Source organism: Petromyzon marinus, chromosome 48 (assembly GCF_048934315.1).
Source record: "Petromyzon marinus isolate PM22_M1 ecotype Great Lakes invasive population chromosome 48, UKy_Petmar_22M1.pri1.0, whole genome shotgun sequence".
Taxonomy (NCBI): domain Eukaryota; kingdom Metazoa; phylum Chordata; class Hyperoartia; order Petromyzontiformes; family Petromyzontidae; genus Petromyzon; species Petromyzon marinus.
Genome location: NC_133714.1, coordinates 7,676,078 through 7,693,406, shown reverse-complemented (window position 1 = coordinate 7,693,406; position 17,329 = coordinate 7,676,078). Strand labels below are relative to the sequence as shown.

The 17,329-nt window shown below is 53.1% G+C and overlaps 1 protein-coding gene across 2 annotated transcripts in view; it reads left to right on the top strand.

Moving 5' to 3' along the window:
• FGD6 (FYVE, RhoGEF and PH domain containing 6) overlaps positions 1–17,329 on the top strand; it is a 67,590-nt gene that overhangs the window by 32,201 nt on the left and 18,060 nt on the right. For both annotated transcript variants that reach the window (XM_032972212.2, XM_032972211.2), the window contains 7 exons: positions 1,089–1,176; positions 1,890–1,940; positions 4,008–4,066; positions 6,444–6,515; positions 8,007–8,075; positions 12,258–12,341; positions 12,519–12,598. In XM_032972212.2, the coding sequence (XP_032828103.2) occupies positions 1,089–1,176; positions 1,890–1,940; positions 4,008–4,066; positions 6,444–6,515; positions 8,007–8,075; positions 12,258–12,341; positions 12,519–12,598 (503 nt within the window). The remainder of the gene's footprint in view (positions 1–1,088; positions 1,177–1,889; positions 1,941–4,007; positions 4,067–6,443; positions 6,516–8,006; positions 8,076–12,257; positions 12,342–12,518; positions 12,599–17,329) is intronic.

Here is a 17,329-nt window from a genome sequence, read left to right as displayed (position 1 = left end):
GGACGACTCAGAGAGAGAGGACGACTCAGAGAGAGGGGATGACTCAGAGAGAGAGAGGACGACTCAGAGAGAGGACGACTCAGAGAGAGAGGACGACTCAGAGAGAGAGGACGACTCAGAGAGAGAGAGAGGACGACTCAGAGAGAGAGAGAGGACGACTCAGAGAGAGGGGATGACTCAGAGAGAGAGAGAGAGAGAGGACGACTCAGAGAGAGGGGATGACTCAGAGACAGAGAGAGGACGACTCAGAGAGAGAAGACGACTCAGAGAGAGAGGACGACTCAGAGAGAGAGGACGACTCAGAGAGAGAGAGGACGACTCGGAGAGAGGGGATGACTCGGAGAGAGAGAGGATGACTCAGAGAGAGAGGACGACTCAGAGAGAGGGAATGACTCAGAGAGAGAGAGAGAGAGAGGACGACTCAGAGAGAGAGAGAGGACGACTCAAGAGAGAGAGGACTGGAACTGTGATGGATTCTGGAACCGTGATGGGGTTTTATAATGTAGACAGGTTCTAGACCCGAGACAGGTTATACAATCAAGGTGGGTTTCAGAACCGGCACGGGCTCAGCCAAAGTTTTACAGGACTTGTCTTAGCTTAGCCAAGTCTTCGACAAGAGGGCACTGCCTTAACCAGCTGTTCTAGATCTGGAAGCAGTTTTTTTATCCAGCTGTTTTTTTTTTTGGAATTGAGATCAGCTGTGTAAATTGTTCCACAACAGGGTCACTGGCTCGATTAACCGTTCCAGAACCAGAAGTTGACCGACGCGGGGAAAAAAAAAATATTCTCAAGCTGCAGCCAGCTTCAGCTGCGGCTGGTCCCGAGCCGGGGGCCGGTTGAGCGAAGCGTCCGAGAACCGGGGCTGACTCGGCTCTCCGAGCTCTCCCCGTCCCCACTTCCCGGGAACCGATTCACCGACCCCTTCCAGAACTGGGGATCGGCTCCGGCCGATCGTTCCGGTGCCAGGGACCACCTTGGCCAAGCATTTCAGAATTGCGTCAAAACTCGTGCTCAACGTAGGCAACCCCCCCCCCGCCCCCCACTGTCGTCGCCCCCCCCGTGCCCCCGCCCCCCCCCACGACTCTCAGATGAGCCCCCGCTGCGCCAACCTGGCCCTGAAGCACCACCTGCTCAAGCCGGTGCAGAGGATCCCCCAGTACCGGCTCCTGCTCACCGGTGAGGGCAAGCTCTCGCGTGCCTGCGTGTGTGTGTGTGTGTCGCTGTGTGTGTGTGTGGCTGTGTGTGTGTCGCTGTGTGTGTGTGTGTGTGTCGCTGTGTGTGTGTGTGTCGCTGTGTGTGTGTGTGGCTGTGTGTGTGTCACTGTGTGTGTCGCTGTGTGTGTGTGTGTCGCTGTGTGTGTGTGTGGCTGTGTGTGTGTGTGGCTGTGTGTGTGTCGCTGTGTGTGTGTGTCGCTGTGTGTGTGTGTGGCTGTGTGTGTGTGTGGCTGTGTGTGTGTCACTGTGTGTGTGTGTGTCGCTGTGTGTGTGTGTGGCTGTGTGTGTGTCACTGTGTGTGTGTGTCGCTGTGTGTGTGTGTGGCTGTGTGTGTGTGTCACTGTGTGTGTGTGTCGCTGTGTGTGTGTGTGTCGTTGTGTGTGTGTGTGGCTGTGTGTGTCGCTGTGTCTGCCTGTGGGTTTCTCTGTCTCTCTGCAGCTGTTAGTCTGGGTGTCTCCTCCTCCCCCTCCCACGTCATCTCCGTGGCAATTTCTCCGTGGCGATTTCTCCGTGGCGATTTCTTCGTTCCAATTTCTCCGTGGTGATTTCTACGTGGCGATTTCTTCGCTCCAATTTCTCCGTGGCGATTTCTACGTGGCGATTTCTCCGTGACGATTTCTACGTGGCGATTTCTTTACGTCGTCTCATTGCACTGCTGTCGCCGTATCCCCGCAGACTACCTCAAGAACCTCACTCCGGAATCCGCAGACTACAAGGACACGCAAGGTAAAGCCTCCGTCTCTCCTCCGCTGCAGTCCCCAAATCCGCTCCGCTCCGTTCCGGACTGGGGAGAAGCGGTTATGGCCGGTCTTGGGTTTTGCAGTGTACCTCGCCGGCGGTCCCCACCGCAGACAGCGCAGAGATCGACGGCGAACCGGATACGCGGAACGGAATTTGGACCGGAGCACGGAACGGAACGCCGAACGGAGCGAATTAACGCTCCGAATGAACGATCGAAAAACGGCGACCGACGTGGAACTAAAATTTCCAACACCAGGAACGGAACCGAATTGATTTAAATAATTTTTGGATCCATAATGTTGCTTTGTGAGAAGTAATATTGAGGATAAAAATGGTGGAGGTAGGTGGCTAAGTGGCTCAGAGATCGCTGAGCGAGCTTCACTGAGCCCATGGGTGCGAATCTGGGTTCTACCCGCTGCCTGTGATTAAACCGGGTTCTCAAGTGCAGTAAGTTGATGGTCTAAGCCCGGTCACGGATGACTTACACAGAGACCAATAGACTTAAACATTGACCCACAGACGTATACAGAGACCCATAGACTTACGCAGAGACCCACAGACTTACGCAGAGACCCACAGACTTGCACAGAGACCCACAGACTTACGCAGAGACTCACAAACTTACGCAGGGACCCACAGACTTACGCAGAGACCTACAGACTTACACAGAGACCCACATACATACAGCGACCCATAGACTTACAGCGACCTACAGACTTACACAGAGACCCACAGACTTACACAGAGACCCACAGAATTATGCAGAGACCCACAGACTTACACAGAGACCCAAAGACTTACACAGTGACCCACAGACTTACACAGAGACCCATAGACTCACATAGAGATGCATATGCTCACACAGTTGTCATTAAACTGGGTTCCCAAGCCCAGTGAGTTGATTGGTCTCACGCGTGTCACCAATGACTTCACATGAACACAGAACTGCTTCTTGTGTTTAGTTTGTTGTTCTTCCCCCTCGCCTCTGATTAGCACGGTTGGCTACGCACGGTGTGACAAGAATTTACAACATACACGCGTACACAAAGAGCCATCGTGCCAGATTTTTGTTAAAATAATAATTGAAATGTATAATGCGCCATTCCATCCTGGGATCCCAATGTGCCGTGCGTGAAAAGCAGTGAAACTAAAACCAGAACCCAGCGGTGCCAGCAATCGCACGAAAGAAGGGAAGGCCACTTTAAAGCGACGGGGGTTTCACAGCAGACCTGAATATATCCACCGGCTCCCATTGGATGATTTCCAGTGGCAAGGCGGCGTTCCGTAGCTTGGGTGCCACGCTAACAAAAGCGCCGATCGCCACATTAAAGCGACGGGGGTTTCACAGCAGACCTGAATATATCCACCGGCTCCCATTGGATGATTTCCAGTGGCAAGGCGGCGTTCCGTAGCTTGGGTGCCACGCTAACAAAAGCGCCAATCGCCAAAAGAGCGCAACCCGGACCTGGGAGTGCTGAGCAGTTGGAGATCAGAAGGACCTTGACGGGATATATAAATGTATTAGTCCCTTGCAAGCGATGTGGGGTGGTGTGAGCCCTTTTAGAGCCTCATAGGTTCATAGCAGTATCTTAAAATCCACTCGCAATTTGACCGGTTTTTTTTAACTTAATTTTAAAATTCCAACTCCGAGAATGATTACACGGCGATCAATGCAACCGCCACGACACGACCATCGCTCCCGGTCGCGGGACGGGTGGGGCAGCGCCGCCAGAGGTCACTTGAGCGGCAGTCTCGGAGGTAGATCTACAACGTCCGCTTCCTCGGGACGTTCTCTCACGCGATCGATGTCACCCCTCTCCCCCCCCCCGCCCCGCTGGGGAGATCCGAACAGATCGTCCCGTCGCCCGGGGAATGACGCCGACGGAGGAATCGGGGAACAGAGGCATTGGGAAATCACCGGATGCGTGCTCGCGCGTGTGCGTGTACGTGTTACATCGGCCTTCATGGGTGCTCGCTAACAGCACTTGCCCCAACAGTGTGTTTGGGCTACACAGGGGATATTTGTCTTTGTGTGTGTTACATTGCGAGCAGCCGCCCTGGCGATGGTGAGCGAGGTGGCTGACCATGCCAACGACAGCATGAAACAGGGGGTAGGTGGCACGATAACGGCACACACACACACACACCCGCACACACACACCCACACACACACACCCACACACACACCCACCCGCACACCCACCCGCACACACGCACACCCACCCGCACACACACCCGCACACACACCCGCACACGCACACACACACACACCCGCACACACACCCGCACACGCACACGCACGCACACCCGCACGTGAAACCACAAAGACAAAGATCCCCCGTATAGCCTTACAAGACTGTAGGGGCAAGTTCTGTTCGCGAGCAGCACCTTTCAAGGCCGGCACGGCACACGAGGGGGTGGGTGGCCAGCACCACGCCCGACCGCCTTTGTCTCCCTAGTGGCGATGTTTACACATCGCACCAGGTACTAATTTGAGGCTGAGTCGACCTAAGGGAAGCCCAGGATCGGTTCAGATAATCGCCACTGGTGTTGGCCGTGAGCGGGAATCGAACCCGGGTTGCCAGGTTCGTAGCGCAGCATGGCGCTAACCGCGACACTGCCGCTCCCCGTGAAACCACACACACCACCCACACATACCCACCCACCCACCCAACCCCCCCACACCCACACACCCCCCCACACATACCGATACATACCCACACCCACACACCCACACTCACACACCAACACACACACACACACCAACACACACCCACACACACACACCCCCACACACACACACCCCCACACACACACACACCCACCAACACATACCGATACACACTCACACACCAACACACACACACCCACACACACAAACCCCTACACTCATTCATAAAACGAAGATCCCCCGTATAGCCTACACAGGTTATTGGGGCAAGTGCCGTTAGCGAGAACCTATGAAGGCCAGCATGGTACACGAGGGGGTGAGTGGCCAGCACCGCGCCCAACCACAGTGGCGATGTTTCCACACCGCAGCAGGCACTCACTTGAGGCTGGACCCCCACACTAACACCCCTATGCACACACACACACCCTCACACGTTGACCCACACACACAAACACAAGGGTGACGCTGCTGATAATGCAGAGGTCTTTATGATTGATAATTCTGTTGCTGCTGCTAATGATGGTGATGCTGATGATGATCGTCCTGCTGTGCCAACATTTGTTTTGACGTTTCTGCCGCTGATACTGCTGCCTGCTTGCTGAAACTGCTGATTAATTCTGATACTCGTGCTGATCACGACATTGGCTACTCATCACGTTGCTGCTGCTGCTGCTTAAATGTTTGCCGACGCTGCTGCCGTGACCGCGGACGATTCTACCGCTTCTACGAATCCTGATCCTGATTCTGCTGCTGCTGCTGCTGCTCTGGCTGCAGATGATACTGCTGATGGGTGTCGTTGGGACAGATCCTGTCCGATGTTTGACTCCCGTTATCTCATCGCTGTGAACTCTCCCAATCACCCCCCCTCCTCCACTGAGTGGGGAGCTGATTTGGACCCCCCCTCCCCTAAATCCGAATTATCGTGGCTGCCCTCCCCCCCCTTGTGCGGATAAGCTGGGTCTGTTTGTTTAGGATTAGCACGACCGTAAACAACCCCACATGGTCAGGTCATTAGCACTGACATCAACCGCGTCTGTCCCGTGTGTCCATCTGTCCATCTGTGTGTGTGTCCGCACGTTCATGTGTCCATCTATTCATGTGTCCATCTGTCCCGTGTGTCCATCTGTCCATCTGTGTGTGTGTCCGCACGTCCATGTGTTCATCTATTCATGTGTCCATCTGTCCCGTGTGTCCATCTGTCCATCTGTGTGTGTGTCCGCACGTCCATGTGTTCATCTATTCATGTGTCCATCTGTCCCGTGTGTCCATCTGTCCATCTGTGTGTGTGTCCGCACGTCAATGTGTCCATCTATTCATGTGTCCATCTGTCCCGTGTGTCCATCTGTCCATCTGTGTGTGTGTCCGCACGTCCATGTGTTCATCTATTCATGTGTCCATCTGTCCCGTGTGTCCATCTGTCCATCTGTGTGTGTGTCCGCACGTCCATGTGTTCATCTATTCATGTGTCCATCTGTCCCGTGTGTCCATCTGTCCATCTGTGTGTGTGTCCGCATGTCCATGTGTCCATCTATTCATGTGTCCATCTATTCATGTGTCCATCTGTCCCGTGTGTCCATCTGTCCATCTGTGTGTGTGTCCGCACGTCCATGTGTCCATCTGTCCCGTGTGTCCATCTGTCCATCTGTGTGTGTGTCCGCATGTCCATGTGTCCATCTATTCATGTGTGCATCTGTCCGTGTGTCCGTGCGTCTCACCACGTGTCCCGTCTGTCCATCTTTCCACACGTCCATCTGTGTGTGTGTGAGCGTGTCTGCGTCTGTCTGTCTGTGTGTCCATCTCTCCACGCGTCTCTGCAGGACAACTTTGAGAAGCTGATGCAGATTCAGTACAGCCTTACGGGACATCACGAGATAGTTCAGCCCGGGAGGGTGAGTGGTTACTAGCTCAGCCACAACCGAAACAACCATAAACAATAACAACCACAGCCACAGCATCCACAACCACAACATCCATAAACAATAACAATAACAACCATGCCAAACAAAGAATCCCCTGCATCGCCTTAACAGATTTTTAACCCTAGCTATTAATGCTTTGACGTTTGCATGGTCCTTGTACTGTTTGCCTCTCGGCGGCCTTTCGTCTCGAGCACTGACGAGCAGCCGTAACGTACGTGCGTATGTTGAACTTCTTTAGCACCGTACGTAGCCAACCGTTGCCGATCGGAGGTTCTCTCTGGCGCAGGCCAATCGGTGTCAAGGACAAGGCGTGCATTGTCAAGGCATGTTTGTTGGCATGTTTGTTGGCATGTTTTACCGCAAGTACGCGTGGTTCATGCAGACTCGATGCCTTGTAATAGGTGTCTAGTTGGTCTGTTGATATCCTAACGCCTGGATTAATCCAGAATGGGTGAAGCCTGTTCTTATTGCACCATCTCACTCTTGTAATAGGAATTATCGCGTCAACTTCAAACGCGCTGTCGCTGCACAATATGTGCTTGCCCTTTTGATCACCCACTCACCCACCCACCCACTTGCTCGCTCACCCATCCACTCGCCCACCCACTTGCACACTCACCCATCCACTCACCCACCCACTTGCACACTCACTCACTCACCCACCCACTTGCTCGCTCACCCATCCACTCACCCACCCACTTGCACACTCACTCACTCACTCACCCACCCACTTGCTCGCTCACCCATCCACTCGCCCACCCACTCACCCACTTGCTCATTCACCCACTCACTCGCCAACCCACTCATGCATTTGCGCACTCGCCCACCCACTCACCCACCCACTCACTCACTCACCTACTCGCTTACTCAGCCACTCACTCACACACCCACTCACTCACCTACTTGCTCACTCGCCCACTCACCCACCCACTTGCTCGCTCACCCACTCACTCACCCACTCACTCATTCACTCACTCACTTGCACAGACACCCACTCACTCACCCACTTGCACACTCACCCACTTACTCACTCACTTGCACACTCACCCACTCACTTGCACAGACACCCACTCACTCACTTGTACACCCACTCACTCACTCACTTGTACACTCACCCACTCACCCACTCACTTGCACAGACACCCACTCACCCACTCACTTGCACAGACACCCACTCACTCGGAGGGGCTAGGAGGAACCACGGACGAACCGGAAGGTTTACTTTCCGCCCTATCCCTCCGGCCTCGCTATTTATTTTTCACAAGCTAGGACCATTGCCCGAAACGTCGCCTGTTAAATATACAGAGCAAATTTTTTTTTTTCCTTTCAAGGCCGCGGCATCGTTATCGACGAGAGAGTTGAGTTTGTTCTCGTTGTTTGTTTGGTCGCTCGCGCCGCGTAGCTGCGTCTGACGTCCCCCCCCGTCCCCGCGGTGCCACCGCCGCCTGCTGCTCGCCACAGGTCTTCCTCAAGGAGGGGACGCTCATGAAGCTCTCGCGCAAAGTGATGCAGCCTCGCGTGTTCTACCTGGTACGGAGCGCAGACGCACCCCACCGCCGCAACACCTCTCTCCTGACCCCCCCTCCTCACTCCCTCATCACGGCCCCTCTCTGTACCCCCTCTCTGTACCCCCTCTCTGTACCCCCTCTCTGTACCCCCTCTCCTACCCCCTCTCCACCCCACTATCCGCACCCCCTCTCTGTACCCACTCTCCCCCCCCCTCCCCCCCCACTATCCGCACCCCCTCTCCGCACCCCCTCTCTGTACCCCCTCTCCCCCCCCCCCCCCACTATCCGCACCCCCTCTCCACACCTCCCCTCTCCCCACCCCCTCTCCCCCCCCCCTCCCCCCCCACTATCCGCACCCCCTCTCCACACCTCCCCTCTTTACCTCTCTCCACTTCCCTTCCACCCCGGGCCTCCCTTCCTGCCTCTCTGCCAGCCTCCCTTCCTGCCGCCTCGCTCGCTCTCCGTGTCTCTGACTCCTCAGACGGTAGCTACTCAGCTACCTTCTCTCCGTGTCTCTGACTACTCAGCTACCGTCTCTCCGTGTCTCTGACTACTCAGCTACCGTCTCTCCGTGTCTCTGACTACTCAGCTACCGTCTCTCCGTGTCTCTGACTACTCAGCTACCGTCTCTCCGTGTCTCTGACTACTCAGCTACCTTCTCTCCGTGTCTCTGACTACTCAGCTACCTTCTCTCCGTGTCTCTGCCTACACAGCTACCATCTCTCCGTGTCTCTGACTACTCAGCTACCTTCTCTCCGTGTCTCTGCCTACACAGCTACCATCTCTCCGTGTCTCTGACTACTCAGCTACCTTCTCTCCGTGTCTCTGACTACTCAGCTACCGTCTTTCCGTGTCTCTGACTACTCAGCTACCTTCTCTCTGTGTCTCTGCCTACTCAGCTACCTCCTCGCCATGTCTCTGACTACTCAGCTACCTTCTCTCCGTGTCTCTGCCTACTCAGCTACCTTCCCCGCTTCGGCTTTTCACACGCGGGGCTTTCGCCGCCAACATTATTCACTATAAAGGTTTTAGGGTTTCGATCGCTTGTGGGTATAAATGTTGTGTCGTAACCCTCCACCGCCCGACACAGCCAGTAAGGGATTTGTCACGCAAACAAAACACGCCGATTAGTGACTACTTCAGCCCACTGGTGTGCTGGAGAGTAAATCCACAACATTTACTATCTGAGTAGTCCGACGTTTCGCTGGTAATTACATCAACCAGCATCATTGGGCGATTTGCCAGAATAGTGAGTGAAGCGATCCAGCTGCTTCCTGTCTTAAATAGAGCAGCAGCAGCAGGACGACGTCATGACTGAACCCACTTGCGTAACTACACCTACCTAGCGAGCCACTTATTGATCTACCGAGTCACGTATTGATCTACACACCTAGCTAGTCACGTATTGATCTACACACTTAGCTAGTCACGTATTGATCTACACACCTACCTAGCCACGTATTGATCAACACACCTAGCTAGTCACGTATTGATCTACACACCTTGCTAGTCATGTATTGATCTAGACACCTACCTACCCACGCATTGATCTACACACCTAGCTAGCCACTTATTGATCTACACACCCAGCTAGCCACGTATTGATGTACACACCTAGCTAGTCACGTATTGATCTACATACCTAGCTAGCCTCGTATTGATCTACACACGTAGCTAGCCACGTATTGATCTAGACACCTACCTACCCACGCATTGATCTACACACCTAGCTAGCCACTTATTGATCTACACACCTAGCGAGCCACTTATTGATCTACACACCTAGCTAGCCACGTATTGATCTACACACCTAGCTAGCCATGTATTGATCTACACACCTAGCTAGCTACATATTGATCTACACACCTAGCTAGCCACCAATTGATCTACACACCTAGCTAGCCACGTATTGATCTACACACCTAGCTAGCCATGACTTGATCTACACACCTAGCTAGCCACGTATTGATCTACACACCTAGCTAGCCATGACTTGATCTACACACCTAGCTAGCCACTTATTGTTCTACACACCTAGCGAGCCACTTATTGATCTACACACCTAGCTAGTCACATTGATCTACACACCTAGCTAGTCACATATTGATCTACACACCTAGCTAGTCACGTATTGATCTACACACCTACCTAGTCACGTATTGATATACACACCTACCTAGTCATGTATTGATGTACACACCTAGCTAGCCACGTATTGATCTACACACCTAGCTAGCCACCTTTTGATCTACACACCTACCTAGTCACGTATTGATCTACACACCTAGCTAGCCACGTATTGATCTACACACCCAGCTAGCCACGTATTGATCTACACACCCAGCTAGCCACGTATTGATCTACACACCTACCTACTTATGATCGTACCCAAATACCCACATGCATAACTACCTTCAGTACTTCTATACCTACGTAAATACTTACACATCTAACTGTCTACCCACCAACATACCAAACCAACTTACCTATGTACCTATCTCCCGACCGTGCTAACCAGAGCTGCGGGGGAAGAACAGAAAACAATGTACGTACAGCATGTTGAACTTCTTTCGCACAGTACGTAGCCAACCGTGATAACAGGAGGTGCGGGGAAAGGACAACAAACCCAAACCCAAAAAGCGGCTCTAAAGAAATGAGTTTGTCAGTCTAGACGACGATGATTTAAAAGTTGCACAGCTCCCAGTGGCTTCCTGATATCGGAAGGAAGAGCGTTCCAGACGGCCGCAGAAGCAGCGCGCCTGAGAGCGCCGCGTGACGCTGCGGTGACCGCCGCCGTCTGTGTTCGACGGCGAGCAGCCCAAAGCCGCCGCCGCCGCCGCGAGGGTGACGGCCGGAGCTGGCGTGACGATGATTGACGCCGCTTGACGAGATCGGCGAGGTCTGTTGAGGTTCGTCTGCGGCGAGCACTTTTGCGTGCGACCGGGCGCGACCTCGTCACGCATTCGCTTGGTCAACCGGAAGCTAGATGCAGCTCGGTGAGCACGTTGGCAGCCAAGGCAAGGCGGGTGGCGGCAGTGGCGGGGATCTGGATGGGGGCACGTCTACCGCGGAGATGGAGCGGCGGATATCGGGGGCGCGTGCCCATGCCGCGTTGCGCCGGGCGTAGTCGAGACGAGCGAGGCGGCGGGCCCGGTCGGCGGGAGTCTCTCGGCCGCAGGGCCCCCGAGGGACGCAAACGGCTTGAGGTGGAAGGCCTCCATCCGGCAGTGGATCGATCACGGCTGCTAGCCCTGCTGCTGCTGCTGCTGGTGGTGGTGGTGGCGATGGCCAAGTCTCGGACTCTATTCCAGCATAGTTGAATACATTGCAGCGGCGGCAGCAGCAGCAGGCAGCATCGTGCGGAAACACACGTGGCACGGCGGTGTGGAGCAACAGCTGCAAATGTGGGTCAGTGGGGACGCTGGGAGGCACACGGGGGGGTAGGGGGTGGGGTATGGGGGGGGGGGGACCCTGGAATGTGCCGTGCCGCGACTGCCGCGCGCGGAGCGGAAACGCTGCCGCGGATCATGAGGCTGTGGCACAGCCGGCGCTCGGAGGGTTCGCGAGCACGCTCACGGGTTGCTAGAAAACATGGCTGGGCGGGTGGGTAGCTGGGTAGCTGGGTCACAGAGTGACAGTCTGGGCGGGTGGGTGGGTATCTGGGTGGGTGGGTAGTTAAGTCGGTGAGTGGCTGGGTAGGTAGCTGGGTAGGTAGGTAGCTGGGTGGGTGGGTATCTTGGTGGGTAGTTAAGTAGATGGGTGTGTAGCTGGGTAGGTGGCTGGGTAGATGGGTGGGTAGCTGGGTGGGTAGTTATATGGGTAGCTGGTTGATTGGGTGGGTAGCCTGGTTTGGAGATGGGTAGCCGGGTAGGTAGCTGTGTTGTTGGTTAGGTAAGTAGGCGAGTGACTGGGTAGGTGTGTGTAGCTCGAATGGGTAGCTGACGTAACATTGGCCACCACGGCGCATTCTAATGGCGCTGGATTTCACCGGCAAGTTGTGACCAACCCTCTGATCAATCTGCCCGGTCCTGTACCGTGCGAGTGGCACAACCTTCCACCGACGTTGATCCCACCGCGTCGGATCTTGCCTACGAGAGTCGTCCCTGACCCCACGCTACGGACGGACCCAACGCACGCAACGCTCTTAACCTGCGCTGTTATCCTCCGCCTCCCTCGCCACCCCCCATGTGCCCCGTGGCCACAGATGAATGACACTCTGCTGTACACCACGCCGCAGCAAGGAGGCACCTACAAGCTGAACAACATGCTGTCGCTCGCGGGCATGAAGGTACATTGCGGGGAGTCGTCGTCGTCGTCGTTGTTGTTGGTGGTGACGACGCTCGAACAAACCCCTTATCAGTGCCCTACCTTGTTACGGACCAATTCAGACCTTATTGGTCACCCCGTGCCCTTATAATGCTCAACGTTCTTCCTACCTTTGTCTTTGTGTACTGTGCACGCACAGGTGAGCAAGCCGTCGCAGGAGGCCTACCAGAACGAGCTCATCATCGTGAGCGTGGAGCGGTCCTTCATCCTCTCCGCCAGGTGAGGCCATCGCTTCCTTCCTCGTCCTTCCGCGATCCTGTTTGGGTTGGCAGAGAGAGGGTGGGGGCCAAGTGACCACACGGCCTGTTCCCCCCCCCACGTCCCCCACGACCCCACCAAACCCGTGTCTCGCTGTGATGGGCGAGTTGCGGATGGACTCAGCGGGACAGTCTGGGTGACGTAGAGTGACAGTCTGGGTAACACAGCGGGACAGTCTGGGTGAGACAGCGGGACAGTCTGTGTGACACAGAGTGACGGTCTGGGTGACACAGCGTGACAGTCTGGGTGACACAGAGTGAGAGTCTGGGTGACACAGGGTGACAGTCTGGGTGACACAGCATGACAGTCTGGGTGACACAGTGTGACGGTCTGGGTGACACAGTGTGACAGTCTGGGTGACACAGAGTGATGGTCTGGGTGACACAGCGTGACAGTCTGTGTGACACAGAGTGACAGTCTGGGTGACACAGAGTGGCTGTCTGGGTGACACAGAGTGACGGTCTAGGTGACACAGAGTGACAGTCTGGGTGACACAGAGTGACAGTCTGGGTGACACAGAGTGACGGTCTGGGTGACACAGAGTGACGGTCTGGGTGACACAGAGTGACGGTCTGGGTGACACAGAGTGACGGTCTGGGTGACACAGAGTGACGGTCTGGGTGACACAGAGTGACAGTCTGGGTGACACAGAGTGACGGTCTGGGTGACACAGAGTGACAGTCTGGGTGACACAGAGTGACACACAGTGTGACAGTCTGGGTGACACAGTGTGACAGTCTGGGTGACAGAGTGTGACAGTCTGGGTGACAGAGTGTGACAGTCTGGGTGACACAGAGTGACGGTCTGGGAGACACAGAGTGACGGTCTGGGTGACACAGTGTGACAGTCTGGGTGACACAGAGTGACGGTCTGGGAGACACAGAGTGACGGTCTGGGTGACACAGAGTGACGGTCTAGGTGACACAGAGTGACAGTCTGGGTGACACAGAGTGACGGTCTGGGTGACACAGAGTGACGGTCTGGGTGACACAGAGTGACAGTCTGGGTGACACAGCGTGACAGTCTGGGTGACACAGAGTGACGGTCTGGGTGACAGAGTGACGGTCTGGGTGACACAGCGTGACGGTCTGGGTGACACAGAGTTACGGACTGGGTGACACAGAGTGACGGTCTGGGTGACACAGAGTGACGGTCTGGGTGACACAGAGTGACACACAGTGTGACAGTCTGGGTAACACAGCGTGACGGTCTGGGTGACACAGTGTGACAGTCTGGGTGACACAGAGTCACAGTCTGGGTGACACAGAGTGACAGTCTGGGGTGACACAGAGTGACAGTCTGGGTGACACAGCGTGACGGTCTGGGTGACACAGAGTGACGGTCTGGGTGACACAGAGTGACAGTCTGGGTGACACAGTGACAGTCTGGGTGACACAGAGTGACAGTCTGGGTGACACAGAGTTACAGTCTGGGTGACACTGAGTGACAGTCTGGGTGACACAGAGTGACGGTCTGGATGACACAGAGTGACGGTCTGGGTGACACAGTGACAGTCTGGGTGACACAGAGTGACAGTCTGGGTGACACAGCGTGACGGTCTGGGTGATACAGAGTGACAGACTGGGTGACACAGAGTGACAGTCTGGGTGACACAGAGTGACAGTCTGGGTGACACAGAGTGACAGTCTGGGTGACACAGAGTGACGGTCTGGGTGACACAGAGTGACGGTCTGGGTGACACAGAGTGACAGTCTGGGTCACACAGAGTGACAGTCTGGGTGACACAGAGTGACGGTCTAGGTGACACAGCGTGACAGTCTGGGTGACACAGAGTGACAGTCTGGGTGACACAGAGTGACGGTCTGGGTGACACAGAGTGACAGTCTGGGTGACACAGAGTGACAGTCTGGGTCACACAGAGTGACAGTCTGGGTGACACAGAGTGACGGTCTGGATGACACAGAGTGACAGTCTGGGTGACACAGAGTGACAGTCTGGGTGACATAGAGTGACAGTCTGGGTGACACAGAGTGACGGTCTGGGTGACGGCATAGGCTCGTTCAGCGCATGGCCCCACCACCAGTGCCGGATTAAGCTAGTGTGGGGCCTGTAGCTTATGTTATAAACGGGCCCTAAATAAATAAAAACGTAAATATTAAAACACATACATTTTTTTTACTGTAATTGTATTTTTCATTTGCTATACAGCCACATAATGCGACAAATCGCGAACCTTAAACACTCGGTCGTTTGTAAAAGTTGATGGAAGTATAGTACTATAGTAATAGAGCAAGTGCAGAATCACTGAACCGGAATCGATAGCTTGAAAGCATTTAGCGCGGGGCCCTTGAAAGTGCGAGGCCCGTAGCTACTACACGTGTAGCTACTACATGTGTGTACAACATATGTACATGTGTAGTAGCTACTTCATGTGTAGTAGCTACTACACGTGTAGTAGCTACTACACATGTAGCTACTACACATGTACAGTGAGGGAAAAAGGTATTTGATCCCCTGCAGATTTTATACGTTTGCCCACTGACAAAGAAATGATCAGTCTATAATTTTAATGGTAGGTTTATTTGATAAGTGAGAGACAGAATAACAACAACAAAAATCCAGAAAAACGCATGTCAAAAATGTTATAAATTTTAAATGAGGGAAATAAGTATTTGACCTCCTCTCAATCAGAAAGATTTCTGGCTCCCAGGTGTCTTTTATACAGGTAAGGAGCTGAGATTAGGAGCACACTCTTAAAGGGAGTGCTCCTAATCTCAGCTTGTTACCTGTATAAAAGATACCTGTCCACAGAAGCAATCAATCAATCAATCAGATTCCAAACTCTCCACCATGGCCAAGACCAAAGAGCTCTCCAAGGATGTCAGGGACAAGATTGTAGACCTACACAAGCCTGGAATGGGCTACAAGACCATTGCCAAGCAGCTTGGTGAGAAGGTGCCAACAGTTGGTGCGATTATTCGCAAATGGAAGAAACACAAAAGAACTGTCAATCTCCCTCGGCCTGGGGCTCCATACAAGATCTCACCTCGTGGAGTTGCAATGATCATGAGAACGGTGAGGAATCAGCCCAGAACTACACGGGAGGATCTTGTCAATGATCTCAAGGCAGCTGGGACCATTGTCACCAAGAAAACAATTGGTAATACACTACGCCGTGAAGGACTGACATCCTTGCAGCGCCCGCAAGGTCCCCCTGCTCAAGAAAGCACATATACATGCCCGTCTGAAGTTTACCAATGAACATCTGAATGATTCAGAGGACAACTGGGTGAAAGTATTGTGGTCAGATGAGACCAAAATGGAGGTCTTTGGCATCAACTCAACTCGCCGTGTTGGAGGAGAAGGAATGCTGCCTATGACCCCAAGAACACCATCCCCACCGTCAAACATGGAGGTGGAAACATGCTTTGGGGATGTTTTTCTGCTAAGTGGACAGGACAACTTCACATCAAAGGGACGATGGACGGGGCCATGTACCGTCAAATCTTGGGTGAGAACTTCCTTCCCTCAGCCAGGGCATTGAAAATGGGTCGTGGATGGGTATTCCAGCATGACAATGACCCAAAACACACGGCCAAGGCAACAAAGGAGTGGCTCAAGAAGAAGCACATTAAGGTTCTGGAGTGGCCTGCCAGTCTCCAGACCTTAATCCCATAGAAAATCTGTGGAGGGAGCTGAAGGTTCGAGTTGTCAAACGTCATCCTCGAAACCTTAATGACTTGAAGAAGATCTGCAAAGAGGAGTGGGACAAAATCCCTCCTGAGATGTGTGCAAACCTGGTGGCCAACTATAAGAAACGTCTGACCTCTGTGATTGCCAACAAGGGTTTTGCCACCAAGTACTAAGTCATGTTTTGCAGAGGGGTCAAATACTTATTTCCCTCATTAAAATGCAAATCAATTCATAACATTTTTGACATGCGTTTTTCTGGATTTTTTTGTTGTTTTTCTGTCTCTCACTGTTCAAATAAACCTACCATTAAAATTATAGACTGATCATTTCTTTGTCAGTGGGCAAACGAACAAAATCAGCAGGGGATCAAATACTTTTTTCCCTCACTGTACGTGATCTAACCCAAAAAAAACCCCTCATTAACTAAATAAGGATTGGTGCAAAATTAACTGTGTTACCGAAGTCATCTAACCAGTGCATAATCATTTTTAAAATAAAATACTCTTCCCCCGAATAACAGGTGGATCGGACACGTTTCTTGTGTAGATCATTCGTAAGGTTCGTAAACGTCAAAGTAAATTGGCGGCGATTCTCGTACACACACACACGCCTTTTGGCGTCATCTGGTCCAACACCAGTGGAGACTAGGCTCTAAGAAAAGCTGTCTCGGGTATGGACCAATCAAATTCAAGGACAGTGCATATCATTATCAGAGTTGTCTCTTTTTGTTTGCATTTTGACTGCTTGTGTTGTGGTTATTGCAAACATGATCCCTTGTATAAAGGTGCCAGTTTTTGTGCCAGATAAAAGGGTAAAAGCCTATTACTATATCTTGCTACTTGCAAAGGAGATCTCATAATCATCAACATGATTATCTCATGACCTGTGGCATCATTACCAGCATTATCTAATGGCCTCCTGGCCATTATCGACATCATTAATATTATATTCATATTCTTAGTTCTTTCGGTTAAGTCACGTAGAAGGGAAACAATAAAATAATAAAAATATAAAACAATATTTTATTGTTTCCCTTCT